Below are 15,533 nucleotides of genomic sequence, written 5' to 3' on the forward strand. Positions count from 1 at the left end.
TAAACTATGCACTGTCCAGGACTTGTAGAAGTTTTGTGCATTACTGACATCTGAAACTACATGTATGTCTTTGTTTACTCTCCTTTTGATCAGAATTTACAGGAGCATTGAGTTTCAGAAGGGGTTTTGGGTACAGCATGATTTAAGACCTTGTTCCTGTAGATTTCATTTTTGCTGGACTGTTTTTTCCAATACCTCATAACTTGGAATCTCCAAACTGTAGCTGTCAGTTTGTGTCAGTCTCTCATAAACACTTAGCAAAGTGATACAAACTGCATAGTCCATTTCGTTGACTGACTTGTCTTGTCAGTATTCCCTTGTATTATTCCTGCAGACACACTCTGTCATTGTTTCCCCAATGGCTCTTTTAACTTGCAGTTTCTGCCCATTACTGAACTGTGTTACCATTCCTGAGGAACACTGAAAAAGCAGATTCCTCTTAAACAAGGCCATTCAGACACTGGAATGTCTTTCTAGTGATGGGTTTTTTAAAAGAAGGATTTAAGCTGAGAAGTATTTAACCATGTATTCTGTAAGTGATAGAAACAGCAAACTAATTTATTATAACTATTTTCTAGTGCCCAAGAAAAGACAAATACAGTGTTTTTACTATAGCAGTCTACATATGCAAAGCACAGTCCTGGTGAAGTAATTGTGTTGAACATTCTGTAAATACGACTTCCAGAAAAAATATATTTAAAAAAAATCAAACTAAGTCTGGAATTTCCATCACAGATATGCAGCGCAAGTCACTAATGTTTGACAAAGTTACCAGCAACAGAATACACCATAAAGAGATGTCTTAAACATTTTAAAGTTTTGGTATAACCACGAGCTCCACTTCTAATGCAACATTTTCCTCGTCTAGCGTAATTGTGTTGTGCTTCAGCCACGTGAACTCCACAAAATCAAATGTGAAATACAATTCTAGCTAAAGTGCTGAGAGCGGCTGTTATTCCTGACATAGGAGTTCCAGTGAATGCTTTACAATTACAGCCACATAGAAGAAAAATTTAAGTATTCTAGGAATGATACATAACAGTTCTTTAAGAACTGTGTTGTATTCCTCAAAGGCTTCTCATCATCGTGATACTTCTTACTTAGCATGAGCAAACCTGACATATTCATAGAATTTCAAAAAGATATATGAGGAAGACTCTACTTTTTGCATAGGCTTTTTAGCACCACAAGCTAATTTGTAGTCTTAATGTATTCAAGGGACTACAAAAAACCGTTTATGTGGATGTATAAGCACTCAAACCAATCAGTAGCTTACTCTAGTTTGCAGTAGGCTTTTTAGAATCTTTGGCTTTTTTGCTGTTCTGTTGATTTAGTGCCTGTACTTCAGAAGACATCCATACGCATTCATTCCAAAGTCTGGTAGATAAACCAGTGGAAGATAAAGCTTGAATAACATTTGAAAATTTGCGGGGTTTTATGTGACCTTCAGAAAGTTTTTCCTCCCTGGGATGTGTGGAAATTTAGTATTTTTCTCAGCTGAAAATTGCTTTGCTTTTGACGTTTCAATATTTAGACACTTCACACACGTTAACAGTAGTTGTGTATCAGAGTTGATCTGAGTCATGAGGCAGAGTGGTGTGAAATTAAGTAGTTATATATTCTTTGCTATGAGTAATCTGAACTAAAACAGGATGAGGTCTGAACATGTCAGAATAACATTTGTTGCTTTATTAAAGGATTACAATATTACAGGGGTAATCTAATATATTAAAAACCCTACTTTCAGTTATATACAACACATGCTACATCACACGTCAGTTTAATGCATGTCATACTGTTGTAAAGAAGTGATGAGGTAATAAGGGAAAAAGTGTGCAAGCAGACACACAAACACGCAGTAACTATCTCACAAGCTTACTAAAAATATATTGAACATCTAGAGGCTTTTGCTCTCCCTCTTATATGCATTCTGTAACATATTCTGTAGTAGTTGCTCTTTTGAAATGGGTGTTGTAACAATCTGTTCTAGAAACCTACCTCGGAAGAATATTAGAATTATCCCAGTCAGCATTTCATAGTTGTGACTGACCTCTAAATATAGAAGAGTAAATCTGTTTAATAATTTCACAGTAATATGTTATAATTGTGACATATGGTAAATACAATTTCTCTTGGCTACAGGTAACTTCTGTATATAATTTTTATCTACCGGCTAAGGATATTAAATAGCTTCTATATATTGGTATCCATCATTTGCCTGCAAAGTTGGATAGTCCCTTTAATTTAGATCTAGCCATTTCTGATTACAGAGGCTACACAGCAGGTAATGACTGAAGTCAGGTACAAAATACTGTGACAGTTGTGTAGAATAACATGTTGGCTATACAGAACGTTATATCTGTTGTAAATCTGGGTGAATTTCCATATGCAGGTAGCTCCTTCATTTTGGTAAGAAAAATTGTTAGTGTTTTTAATCAAAAATATTTGAATCAAATGTGAATTCTGATTTATAGGAGCAGATTATTGAAATGCTCAAAGTGAAGGGGAAAGACTCGATTTATCACAACAGTAATGGCTTGAGTATCTGCTCTCCAAATCAAATTATATCGTACTAACTTTATTTATGGCAGTTAATGAAGATTAAATTAGAATAATCACACTAATGTACATATATCAGCTACACAGTTCAAAGGATATGATTTCCTGTGTCAAATGATTGCTTATAATAATAATACTAATACTCTTGCTGTACAGTTTGTAATATTTCCTGTATTTGAGAATATTTATACATAATAGAACATACAAAAATATTTAAATGTTGTGGCAATATTTTTACCATCCAAACTTAATTTACAGGGAATAAAACCAAGAAAGTTTATCTACAGTCCATCTAAACTGCCAGTTTTAAAAGGCTTAATATAACTGCTTTTAGTACCAAGAGATGTTCTGAATGTTATGTCATTTCAGTTCCTTTTTATCTTCAGCTTTTTTTTTCTGAAATGATTCTTGAAAATACAATATACAAGCCCTCACATCTTGGCAATAAATGTACAATATCTTACATTCCTCATTTCTGAAAAGATAATTCCAGGTAATAACATCATAGCTTTACATGATTTTTTCTAACAAGAAAGCAAACTAAGAGAAGAATTATTTCAGTGGAATGTGTTTGGGTTAGGTCTTATCATCATAACAACTTTCTTTAGTGAATATGATCCCCCCCGGAATTCAGCCCAGTAAACACCATCCTGATATCGACTGCGGTAGTGTCCTCCGCGATACCAAACTCCATTGAGATTCGAGTGAGCACAGGCGTTGTACCACCATCCTCCCTTCTGGTAATGAGCACAATTACCTGCAAGAGAAAGTATCGATTCAGTCTTAGCAGTAAATGAAAAATCTTACAGGAAGCAAGCAGACTAAGCACAGAACAATTTTTTCTTTTAACTGTATGTTAAAGGTGTAGATATCATGTGGTACAAAGTGAATTTAGGCTTCTTCAGCCTTCTACCAGCTCTGTAGGTAGGTTCTATAGATCGACTCATTACTGCTACTCCCTCTTTCTGGAAAATTTATTTGAATTACTGTCTCAAATAGCCTCCCCTGGCATATTTAACAGACCCTTGTTTAGTGTAAATGATAAATATTTCCATGACAATTTTTGTTTTGGCATTAGTACATATAATGGTTGGCACATCAGTTTGTGCTTCGTAAGTTACTAATTGACAAATCTCTAAAAATGTAATTTCTATTTTTGTGTGTGTGTGACCGTAAGTACTTTTTTTGTTTAATTAAAGAAAAACAACAACAACAACAAAAGAGGCAGTGGGGGAAGGGCAGAAAAAGCAAGGCAAGGGACAGGGACCTTGTACCTGTGTATACATCGTGGTCCCGGTCCAGCGTGGTGAACTGTTTACCATTGTGCCAAGTGAAAGAATCTCCTGCGTTGCCATTGTAGCGTCCCAGTCTCAACTTGTAATACTCGCTTTCTGGCTCCAGCCTGAAGCTAGCATACTCCGCAAATACTTTTCGACCTGACCAGTCTTCCATTGTTATGAGCAGTTTGTAGTTGCCTTGATTTGTTAACCAATAAATATTTTCTAATCCGAGCCAATATTCTCCATCTATATTACCAAATCCTTGCTGTAAAGGAAGCAAGAGGAACATATTAATATTGTGCATCTGTTTTAGTGGTAAATCTGAGTGTATTCTTAAGTAGAAAACCACAGTCACTTATTTCATAGAGGCTTCGTCTTCTGGAAGGGTAAACACACAAGTTACTTTTCAAGGAAGCTGTTGGCCAGACTCTAAAATCATGCTTTAAATTATCAATAACTTTTAGAGAGTAGAAAACATTAAACTGCTCACTTGTCCTAACCTTGTATGTCTCCCAGTTCCTGAAAAAGTTGACTGACCCATCCAGCCGTCTCTGAATGACTGTCCAGCCACCAGGGTCATGCCGTTGATCACACCAGACCTGCATAAGCCGGTTTGTGTTTTCTGGTTTTACAAGATAGATTGAGCTTGTATCATGGCCATCTTCTAATGCTTGTAGGCAGTCTCTCCAGGGCCCTGTGTCAAAACAGAAGGACTCTGCATCAAAATTCAGCTGAGCATGTCTCTAGTGCAGGGCACTATTTGAACTGGTAACTTTTTGCAGTAGATTTGCTTCTGCTGGATAGTGTGTGTGTTTTTCCTCTTATTGAAGGTACAGTGTTCACTAAGTGTTTTCAAACAGATTCGCTTATTGTAACTTTATTTCTGGAACACTTCACAATGAATTACTGATAAAGATAGATTTAAAAATAATATTTAAGGCAGCTGCACTTATAACATTGATTATATCTTCAAAGAAACGATATATGAATGACTTCACAGATAAGAATTAATATGTTATGGTTTAACCCCAGCCAGCAACCAAGCACCACACAGTTGCTCACTCACACCCCCTCACAGCAGGATGGGGGAGACCATCAGAAGAGTAAAGTGAGAAAACTCATTAGTTGAGATAAGAACAGTTTAATAATGGAAATATTATAATATACAAAACAAGGGATGCACAATGCCTAGAAATATATTCTGAGTGCAGTTCATGTGCCTTCCTCTTTCAGGTCTTAGTTTCGGATGTCTATGGGTCCCTTATCTTTTTTCTGAAGCAAGTACATGTTGCCCATACAGTGAAGAATAGCTTTCTCTTGTATAGGACGCATAATACTTCAACTATTTTTTTTGAAACATGTGGGACCATATGTGAAACTGGATTCTTTACCTGTTATTTCTTTATCATGTAGATCAACTGATCTCTAATATGCTTTCAGATGCCTCTAATCTTGCTTATGGTAGAACTCCTAAGACTCTTAATGAGGGCTGTATAATATCCCTTATGATTCCACCACTTGCTTCGCTTTGCTCCTGCCTTAGAGCACAAGTGCCCTGTGTGAGGTACAGAGCAGACACACATTCCTTTTTGAGTTACACAAGCACAATTACCACATGCTAGATCAAATAACTTGTAATAACTTCACGAATGTTTACATAAGAAATGTCAAACCCCTTCAGATGTCATGAATTATAGCAGCATGGTCTTGGGCACAGGTAAATAAGACGATTGGCTGTTGATTAATCAAAGATTTTTCTGCAGCTCCTTTATCTTGTGCATCTAATATAAATGGTGGGGTTGTCTTTGCAAAGTAACATGAGAAAAATCTGTGCGGTTAGTGTGCTTGAATTGCTAGACATTCAGAATTAATTTATTTGCTTTTTTTTTGTGCTTGTATTGCAACTTGTATATTAAAAATACACAAGACATACACAGAGAACATCAGAGCTAAGAAATCTTAATTAATTCAAAAGAATTCATTTGCATTTATTTTGTTAAATAAATTAATTCTGTCTGCATTTTTGATATTACTATTAAAATCTTACCCACTGTGTATTCGCATAAACTAAAGTAGACATAGCAATAATATTACTTACCAGATGGTTTATCAGTTGAAGATGGAATACTAGTAACTGCAGGCATGGTTGGTAAGGTAGGTGGCAGAACCTTTAAGTTCTGATCACTCTGAATCTCGTTAGTAGATATCTGGTTAATAATGCGATTGTAAGTAGGAGGCTGGTACACTTTATTTGGTGGCTGTGGAGTTTGTGGCAGTGGCTTTATGGATGGCATTCTTTGACAATGTTCTTCCAGTTGGGCAATTATTATTGACTGATTATTGGCAATTGACATCAAATGTTGGTACTTGTGCTCTAAGTCTTTGTATTTGCTTGCAAGTTGCAACATATCTGCAGTTTGGTTCAAAATCTTATTCTCGAGTTGGGAAAGTTCTAAGGCGTTGTCACGTTTTCGGATAATTTCATGTAGTAACTGCATATAGAGTTGTGTGACACGAGAATTCATGTTTCTGCTCTCTTTTCTTAAGAGTTTAACCTCATTAACAATCCCACCATCCACCTCTACCAGTTGCTGGAGAGTTTCTATTTGTCTCTTCTGTTTAAGAAGTTCATTATTAAGTAACTGTAATTCTTGTTTATTTACCCTGTTTTCAAGTAGAACTTCAGGCTCCTTAGAATTAACACAAATTGCACCTGTCACTCTCTGCTGAGGTACAATAAAGGTGTAAGTGCATTTGTCCTGTGTGTCACTGGAACGCTTATATCTGTTCAGATAAATGAATTCTTGTTCCGTTTCCTCATCATTGCCTTCAAATTCCTGTGTTTTGCTTGCAGTAGCTCCCGCAACAGCTAGTAGCATTAAACAGATGAATCTTGTTGTCATCATGATCTTCTAATTCTGCTCAAATATTCTTCCACCAAGAACTTTTAAAAATCTGTTTTAAAATAAATTTAACAGTAAGTAACAAATAGGAAATCAGTGCAAACTTGCAACTGATAATCTGTTCTCAAACTTGAAAAATATCTCATTTGTACATAGGCATACTAGCTACTATGCAAACTATGCCCAGTATGGACATACGTTGGCTAAAGGGGACATCGAGGGAATAGTTGCATCATTCTATGGCCGTAATTGTAGTTACTAGTTGCTGGTTTATCTAAAGCCTGCCAAGAACCACAAGAAACTAAGTAATAAATACCAGGATTTTAAGAGTGCTTTCTTCTACGCAAGTACCACAAAAGTTTCCAAGATAGATGTTTCATTTAAGTATGAACTACAGTTTCATTTCTTACAGTTACAAATATAACTTTTAAGTGTAAACAGAATGTAAGTTAATATGTGCTGTTAAAAGTTCTAAAAATATCAAGTAGCTCATTTGCAGTATATAATGTGTGTATATTGCAGGAGATATACCTTAAGTAAAACATAACAATTTTCCTTTAGTCAGCAGCATTGAACTGCATAGTTTAAAAAAAAAATCCCTACGTTAGTCCTTAATAATTATTAAATTAAAACCTCTACTGCCCAAGTATCATAGGCAGCAAAATCTGTTGCTTTTCCAGACTAGTAGAATTTACAAGTAAAATATTTATTGTGACTCTCCCTGAAGACCTTGTCTTTGCACTCAGCCTGGTAATTTCACTTGATAGTCTCTTCTCAGAAGGGGAGCACCACATGCATATGTGTGTGGTGGACGAAGGTGATTCTAGCTATTAAAATCAGCTAGTAGGGTTTACTGACGTACTGCAACAGTGCCCTTTTAGTGAAATTGTGTTAATTTAGTTCTCAGAGCAAATTCATATTCAAAGTGGAAATTTAAGACCATTGCGGTCTCAAATAAGTCAATACCAAAACTTTAGAGGCAATAGTCATCTTGGAAACATGACTTTAGCATTGTCACTACTGCCAAGAATGTCCTTGTCACAAATCACTCTCTTGTCAGCTGCTTGAACAACACTGTGGTATCATGTATTTCTAACAGTTTTTTGTTGTTTAATTTTAATAGGCATGTGTATATATAACCTAGTTTTCTTAAATAAAATGGGAGGGAAAAATGCAGTATAGAGTTCTTTCAGTGTATAGAGCCTGCTTGATACTTTTTAAAACCAAGGTGGTGTTACCATCATATTTTTCTTGGCTTGTAAAACATTTCATGTGGAATAACCATTCAATGTTTAAATAATGATGTCAGCACGATTAGGCTGTGCTGAAATGTTTCTCTCTCATGATCTTGCCTGCATGTCACCTTTTCAGGTGTTCTTCCTATAACAGGGTGACCAGCTCATTTTTACCGGGGGCCACATCAGCCTCACGGTTGCCTTCAAAAGGCCGAACGTAATTTTAGGACTGTATAAATGTAACTACTCCTACCATTTATACAGTATGTAACTACTCCTACCATTTATACAGTATGTAACTACTCCTACCATTTATACAGTATGTAACTACTCCTACCATTTATACAGTTCTAAAATTACATTCAGCCCTTTGAAGGCAACTGCGAGGCTGATGTGGCCCCCAGTAAAAATGAGTTGGACACCCCTGAGTTATAAGAAAAAACATTGGAAGGAAAAGTACTTTGGTAAGAGAATACTCGTGTACAAATAGAAACAAGAGCTGTGCTGTCTTCAGATGTCCTTCTTCCTGCAAATCCTGTTTATGAAGGGATCTCTGAAGTATTTACATGTTCACTTAAAAAAAAAAAAAAGTGTTCAGAATGAGGCCTATTTTTTGCTTATTGTGATGGACTACATAACATAAATGGCATTTCTTTTCTGCAGTTGGATTCAAATGAAGTTCATAACCAGCACGCTTGTTTGAACAATGATTACTCTTCCAGGGAGAACATAGCTTGCTGAAGGAAGTGGGGAGGGAAGCCAGAGAAACAGTTCTAAGGAGGGATTTAATGCTTGTTTACTGTTTTCCTCCTCTGTTTGAGTAGGAGAACATCAGAATCTTAAGACATCAGAATTGCATCCCACAGGGAGAGGAAGATCTTATTTATATGATGTCTAGCACACTAGCTTTCAGTTTTCTCCTGTGGCATTTAAGCCAAGTAATTGTTCATGCTCTGTACTGAACTAGTGTGGTTCTTCTGATCGCGCAGTTCCTCCTGTTTCTCTGGTTCAGCCCCCTCTTCCCCTCTCCCCCTCCCGGCAGCTCTTCTGCAGTGGACTGGGAGAGATCTATGTTGCTGGGGCGATATTTGTCCCCAGTGCAACATTCCACTTAGGTAGCTGCAGACTTTTCAACCTCGCCATTGCATAAAACTACATTATTGAAAAGCATGCTTGCAGGTTTGGTGCAAATTTTCTGAAATTACTGGAAGTACAGCATGTCTGTCTTTTATCCTCGTGCACACTGGCAAAACTTCAACAAACAGCACACAAACAAAAAATGGGAGAAGTGAAAGAAGCACACTTAAAAAGAAAGATGTGTCATTTTAAGTAAAGCTCAGATAGGACTTCTAATTAGAAAACTATGGAAGTTTGAAGTAACTTCGTTTCTAGATTCTGGGTGCTCAATACTTGTGTACTCATAAAAGCACTTTTCATGGGAGTTGAGTTGGGACAAACTTGCTCTAGTGCAGATGCACCTACAACCAATTTTGTGTATGTTTACCCTATTTGACAGTATATGTTACTTTATTTAGGCAATTTTTTTTTCTGTTTATCTTTTGCCAGTATAACTGCATCTGTATGAAAACTCCTAGCTAGCATAAGCGCTTTGGTTAAAATTTCAGTTTGTAGACCAAACATTGGCCTATCTGTATATGAAACTGGAAGTAGATAATAACAAGTAGGGTTTTTTTCTTATTCGTTGTTTTCCTGAGGATGTTCCCATGATATGGTGAAAAAAGAGGAAATAATCTTTCTGAGAGGGATATCACGTTTCAGCATTTGATTGTTTTTCCTTAAAGGGAAAAAGTAAATAAAATCCATCTTCAGCTTTGCTTTGAAATATTTTTCTGTCCTGTACTCTGTCATGCTTATATGGGACTTCTGGCTAGTCAAAATATATTACCTTTTGATTGTTATGAATAATTTGAAATTTATTTGTGATATTTCAACAAGATTTTATTATTTTACCATCTAAAATTCTACAGGTGTTTCACCATCCTATAGTTTAATCACTGTCATGATCCTGAAATAATAAAGGCAAAAATATTTGTACATGCAAAGTATTACTGTTTGACAAGGCTACGTGCCCCTTTTTTTTTTTTTTAATCAGCTTGCCTTAAGAAGAAGTATTAAAGGCAGTAATGTCAGCACCATGGCCTTTTTTTTTTTTAAGCTACTTTTAACAAAATACACATTTCATTGTGGATATTCCAAGATGTGTACTTTTTTCATTATTTGTTGATTCTGATGCCATGCTTCAGAGCATCTCATTTTTACAAAATACTTTTAACTGTCTCTTTCAGGTTTTCAGTTCTGTGGGTTAATCAGTTCTTGTGTGCTGGTCATATTTAATATAATGGGGCTAGCAGTCATTTGATGGGCTGGCTTTGCCTACGTACCTTACATGCTGTGGTACCTTTTGCGCAGATTCTTCAAGCATTTAGACACATAAATGAAGGCATGTTCACAAAAGGCATAACATTGGTTATTACAGCATTTATTCTTGGAAAGATAAAAAACTGTTTTATTTGATTGTGAATTCACAGAGTTTGATTGTTCATTCTAAAGAAGAAATATGAAAAACTAGCAACAAATCTTCACTGCTTATTTAATACTTTCGTCTTTGATATTAAAAGGGGTTTTTAGATTCATGCAGCTTTACGTTTCAGTTGGATAGTAAAAGCAAATGGAGAGCGAGGATGTTGAAAATGTAGAATCCTACCATGAAAACATCAGAGGGTTTGGGTTTGGGTTTTGTTAACAAACGTTAGTTTTTTCTTCTGCAGAGTCCTTTGATGGTCAGTGTTTGTGAACTTGCAGTGAGATGGCATGTTCCAGGCACCAGGCCAGTAATATGATCTGGATTTCACAACACCATTGTGATAAGATAGATAAGCATGAATTTTCTGAAGCTACTTGCTTTCTTTCGTACTCCCTGCCCATTTTCTCAGAGGTCATGTTCTGTTCTTACTCCTTCTTCCAAACATTCTCTTGCATGGAATTATACTAATCCATCCTCTCAGTTTTTCAGGTAGTCTTCATATTTAATGTGTGTTACACATTTTTGCTTTTTTTTTTCTAAGGAGAGGGACTTGCACTGGTGCAGGTTTTCTTTCAGAATTAGCTCATACAGTTTGATTTTTTGATTAAGAGTAATGCTGTGGAAAATCTGAACAGTGCTTTTCTTTTCATAAAACGAGACAACTCACAGTGAAAATACAGGACAGTTGTGTGCATGCCCCAACTGTTAGGAAAAGCTTTAAAGTTTTGTTTGGGGTTTTAAAGTAAATACAATAGGGGATAGGGAAGGGCTGACACGTAGCATGCAGTTTCAGTTATGAAAATATGATGTAAAGCTAAGTTGAAAAACTTAACTCCAGACTTATGTGGGGAATTATTTTTGGCTTTTTGTCACTAGTTACTTGATTCCATTGTAATCAGTGCCACACTGACAGAAACCAATTAATTGCTTTAGATACTTTTATTATAATGCATCATATACTGAGCTTTTCTGTCCACTTAAAATTGTGGTGAAATTTTGCTTCAAGGACTAGTTCATTCTCTTAAAAGGAAATACTTTTTTCACTGAGGGGAATGGATGACTAAAGGAAGACTTCAGAATGAGAGTATCTTAATTAGCTCTTGGAGAACTTGTGTTTTGAAATGCTATCAAGTGCTGCAAGAAACTTCAAAAGATTGTCTTTTGCTGCCATGTAACTTTTTTTTCAAAGTTTTGGCAAAAGATAGCTTTTTTTTTTTTCTAGTTACAAGAAGTACAAATTTGCTTTCTGGACTACCAAGAATTTTAGTTGTGTTGTTTGTGGATTGTTCTTTGTGCTTTACTAAAGTTCTGTCATAGACGTGGAATGTAATTATTGAGAGCACTGCTTTTGTTGTTACTTCCCTTAACAGTGGCCTCACCTTATTTTCACTTAATCTAATCCCTACCAAGAAGTATTCATGCTGTGTGTGCTTATGTGTGCACGCACATTGTATATAGTAGCCCTTAAACAGATTAACATTTTAATAAATGTGAAATAAATGATAATAAATAATTAATAAATAGTTAGATCATGCAGTAGTTATTTAGTGCTTACACAAAGGTACTCGTAAATGCTACATTCTTTTTAAAATATAAATATTTGAAAGATTTTGCAAAAATTTATTTATAGACTCTGTTACAAGTTCCAGGAACGTTTATATCTCCTTGATCAAACATGAGTGTAAGAAAGCCTGAATACAGATTTCATAATTTTTAGTAGAGGTAGTCCTTTAGAAAAGTTATAGAAATTATGTCCTACAAAGTTGTTTGAAAGGAATATGCATTTTCAGCAAGTTTGAGGAAGTAAGAAGCCCGAAGTTACATGCAGAACTAAGTAAGACTTTTAAAAGATTTCATATTCTTGAAAATAAGGCCAAGAAGGCTTTTCACTGCCTGGCATCACTAAATACCTCAACTACGTTGGCAGCTCTGTGTTTTGGTGTAATTCCCGAGCGGACGCAGGCGCTCCCTGCGGAGCGGCGGTGCTCCCGCAGGCCCGTCCGCTCCGCGCGCCCGCCCGTACCTGCTCCGCGGCGCCTCAGTCCGTCCGCGCCCTCGTCCCCGCGGTCCGGAGCGCCGGTGGCATCGCAGCCGCTGTACCCCGGGGCTAGTTCGGTGACCTGGAGCCTGCAGCCGAGCGGCTTCGTGCGCTGTACTGGGGTTACACAAGGAAATAACTTGGTGATCTACAAAATTCTTTTCTTTTTCTCCGTTGTTCTTCAAGATTTTTTCACAGCTTGGCTACCGAGGCTAAGCTACACACCCGCACCATGCTCCCGCGGAGGCACGGCAAGGCTTTTCTCTGGCGGAGGGGAGAATTCAGCATTCCCGTTTTAAAGTTTGGAATCCGTCATTTCACGCGAGGCTGAAGCAGCCTCAGTTGAACTTCAGCTCCTTTGTGGTAGACTTACATCCTGGAAGGGGGAAAAAAAAAGGAGGAAAAAGAGGCAAGCCTGCAACAAGCTGCCAAGTTCTGGTTGGATAAACCGCCTTCCTCCTCCCACCAGCGCCGGGATCCACCAGCGACAGCCGCCCCCGGGCCGCGCCGCGGGCGGCGGGGCCGGGCGGGGCCGCGGGGCCGCGCTCACGGCTCACGGGGCCGCGCTCACGGGGCCGGGCGCGCTCACGGCTCCGCGGGCCGCGCTCACGGGGCCGCGGGCCGCGCTGACCGGAGCTCCGTCACCGCGGGTCAGGCGCTGTCGTGGTGCAGACGTGTAAAACCAGACCCAGCTGCGCGGTTGTGCGGCTGTGGGCTCGTGATCGGCGACAGACCGAAATGAAAGCTCTGCCTGGGGTGTGTGGAAACGTTGGTCTGTAGAGTCAGGAAGACGCGCTGGCGGCCGTTAGAGGAATGTGGCTTCGGTTCTGTAGATCGAATGAGATGTTGGAATGTGTGACCGCGGAGGGTTCGTCCCCAGAGCACCGGGCGAGGGGGCGCGTCCCGCTCAATGATCTTCTCACAACGTGCTCGTAGGGCTGGAAAATCCGCATCAGAGACTCTGCAGGAGTCTCTACTGGTTTTTACAGACTGGTCCTTTAAATGCTGAGCGAGAAACAAACCAAGGCTGCTTTATGCAGAGTGGTGCTGATATTCTCCGTTTTTACTCCTTCCTAGGTCATTTCTATCTGGAAGCAGCATGTTCCTGGAAATAAAAATAAAATTGTCCAATTCAAGCAAGCTCTTAGAATAATCTAATGCAGATCGAGAATCCGTAATTTGGCTGAACACAGGTTTTTAATGTTTGCTTGCTACTCGTGTTAGTAATGTAAAGTGTCTTTCTTGTTTGATTGCTGTGAGTTCTTATGATTTCTCTAGAACTTTTCAAAAATTTGCTGTTACAGGACTTTCTGTGCGTAGAATACTTTTGGTTATTAGCTGTCACCTCTGGTTTTAAGAAAGTTTTTTTGAATTAATGTAACGTTTGGTGGGGTTTTTTTAAGTTGCTGGGAATCTTGCAAAGAAATTATCAAAATTAAAAGTGAAATTTCACAATATGCAAATGGGGGGGCATCTACTTTTTGTCAATATTTTAGCAAAACAAAGTGGTATTTTAGTGTCATTGTATATCATAGCTATCTTTAGAAAACTATAATGAAATGATGTGTATGTTCATAGTTTTTCAAGCAGTTTTAAAAAGCTTTGGGTTTTGAAGAAAGTGAGAAAACCTATATGAGAACACTTAGGTTAATCAAAGGACAAATAAAGAGGTTTAAAGATACTGGATTCAACCAAACTATATTTCTGTTCAGGTTAAAACATGGGCAAGTAGTGGCTATTCTAATAATAAATTATTTGTATCGTAAAAGTGAATGTGTACTATGTCAGAAAAAAACACATCTAAATATATTACACTAGTAGTTCAGTACGCCGTAGACTTTTAAAGTTTCTTGTACCTTTACTGTATTGCCTGGGATTCCTTCAGGGAATATTAGCACCTCTTATTAGTTACTGTCATTACCATTACTTTCTAATCTAACTCAGAAGTTTACTGTTTTCTGTATCTAAAGAGAGAGGGGACAGAACCAGGGACTAGAGCGGTCATTTCAGTGCTGTTAAGTAGCATAGTCTGGATACTTGGGATTAAAGCAGACCAGTGCACCAGTTTTATACTGAAAAATCTGGTTTAATTGAACCAGAATGTGATAATTCTGTTCATTTTTGATAGATTCAGCAATAGGCCCATTAAGTTTTCTTCCAACTTGCCTACAATTCTCACTCCCTGGTTTTATACAGAGCTGCTGGAGGGAGGATGGATAGCAGGAAGGGTGAGGGAGCTTGGACCAAATGGTCGTGCCCTTTCCTTGGATTTGTTACACTGCTGAGTTATGGCTTTTTTTTTAAGGCTTTAGGATGAATGATGTGATTTTTCAAAACATTTCATAGTTGTTCCATTTGCTTTTCATGCTGAGAATCTCAGAGATCAGTTTATTTTTAAATCCATGTTTGGAGAATAACAGATACTACTAATAGTAGGATACTAATAGCCAGTTACTTCTGGCTGTGAAAGCTGACAGTTGTCTTCACCAAAGTATTTCAGTTGTCAGGGAGTGGTCTAATGTTAGATTTGGCTTTGAGAGCTAGTGAAAATACTGTAAAACAGCTGGTCATAGAAGTTAACTTTGAGTCAATGATTAGAAGCTCAAGGTAAACAAGATAGGTAAGAACGTGCATAAATTCCTGAATGTAATTCCAGCAATTGTATTAAGCTACTTCCCCTGTTAGTAACTTACTAGCAACATCATTACAGGCATTACTTTTCCCTGTGTTTTTGGAAAAATGGTTTTGTGGTGTTGTGAGCATTCGCACTCTCATTAGACTGAAGACGTGCAAGGGAAGGTGCCAGACAATGGCAAGAATGGTAGTTCTGGAATTTGGATCTGTATAAGTAAAAATTATTAAAATACTTTTAACTGAGAAAGTTTTTTGTCTTTTTGACTCCGCCTCACTGTGGTTCTGCACTTGCGTGTGTGCGCGATGCTGGTGCTGTGTTCTGGCTGGCTCAGACACCGG

The 15,533-nt window shown here is 37.8% G+C and overlaps 2 protein-coding genes across 7 annotated transcripts in view; one reads left to right on the forward strand and one right to left on the reverse strand.

Moving 5' to 3' along the window:
* Nucleotides 1-15,533, forward strand: part of RALGPS1 (Ral GEF with PH domain and SH3 binding motif 1) — a 65,959-nt gene that overhangs the window by 18,242 nt on the left and 32,184 nt on the right. The window lies entirely within an intron of this gene.
* On the reverse strand, nucleotides 1,667-13,175 carry ANGPTL2 (angiopoietin like 2). Of its 2 annotated transcripts, XM_065648224.1 has the most exons (6): nucleotides 12,786-13,175; nucleotides 12,546-12,677; nucleotides 5,938-6,794; nucleotides 4,340-4,533; nucleotides 3,834-4,104; nucleotides 1,667-3,316 (listed from the first exon to the last, which is right to left on the reverse strand). In XM_065648224.1, exons 3-6 carry the CDS (start codon nucleotides 6,743-6,745, stop codon nucleotides 3,117-3,119), a joined length of 1,473 nt encoding a protein of 490 aa, XP_065504296.1. In that variant the 5' UTR covers nucleotides 6,746-6,794; nucleotides 12,546-12,677; nucleotides 12,786-13,175; the 3' UTR covers nucleotides 1,667-3,116. The 2 variants fall into 2 exon arrangements, with proteins under 2 accessions (XP_065504296.1, XP_065504294.1); XM_065648222.1 differs by having other exon boundaries at nucleotides 12,546-13,175.

Source organism: Caloenas nicobarica, chromosome 19 (genome assembly GCF_036013445.1).
Source record: "Caloenas nicobarica isolate bCalNic1 chromosome 19, bCalNic1.hap1, whole genome shotgun sequence".
Classification (NCBI taxonomy): Eukaryota; Metazoa; Chordata; class Aves; order Columbiformes; family Columbidae; genus Caloenas; species Caloenas nicobarica.

Bases quoted from the DNA above. Each gene is read 5' to 3' on its own strand.
- ANGPTL2 (XM_065648224.1), bottom strand. From the start codon at position 6,745: ATGATGACAACAAGATTCATCTGTTTAATGCTACTAGCTGTTGCGGGA. The intron at 4,534-5,937 runs GTAAGTAATATT...GTTTTGACACAG, and splicing joins TTCAACTGATAAACCATCTG to GGCCCTGGAGAGACTGCCTA. The intron at 3,317-3,833 runs GTACAAGGTCCC...TTTCTCTTGCAG, and splicing joins GGACCACGATGTATACACAG to GTAATTGTGCTCATTACCAG.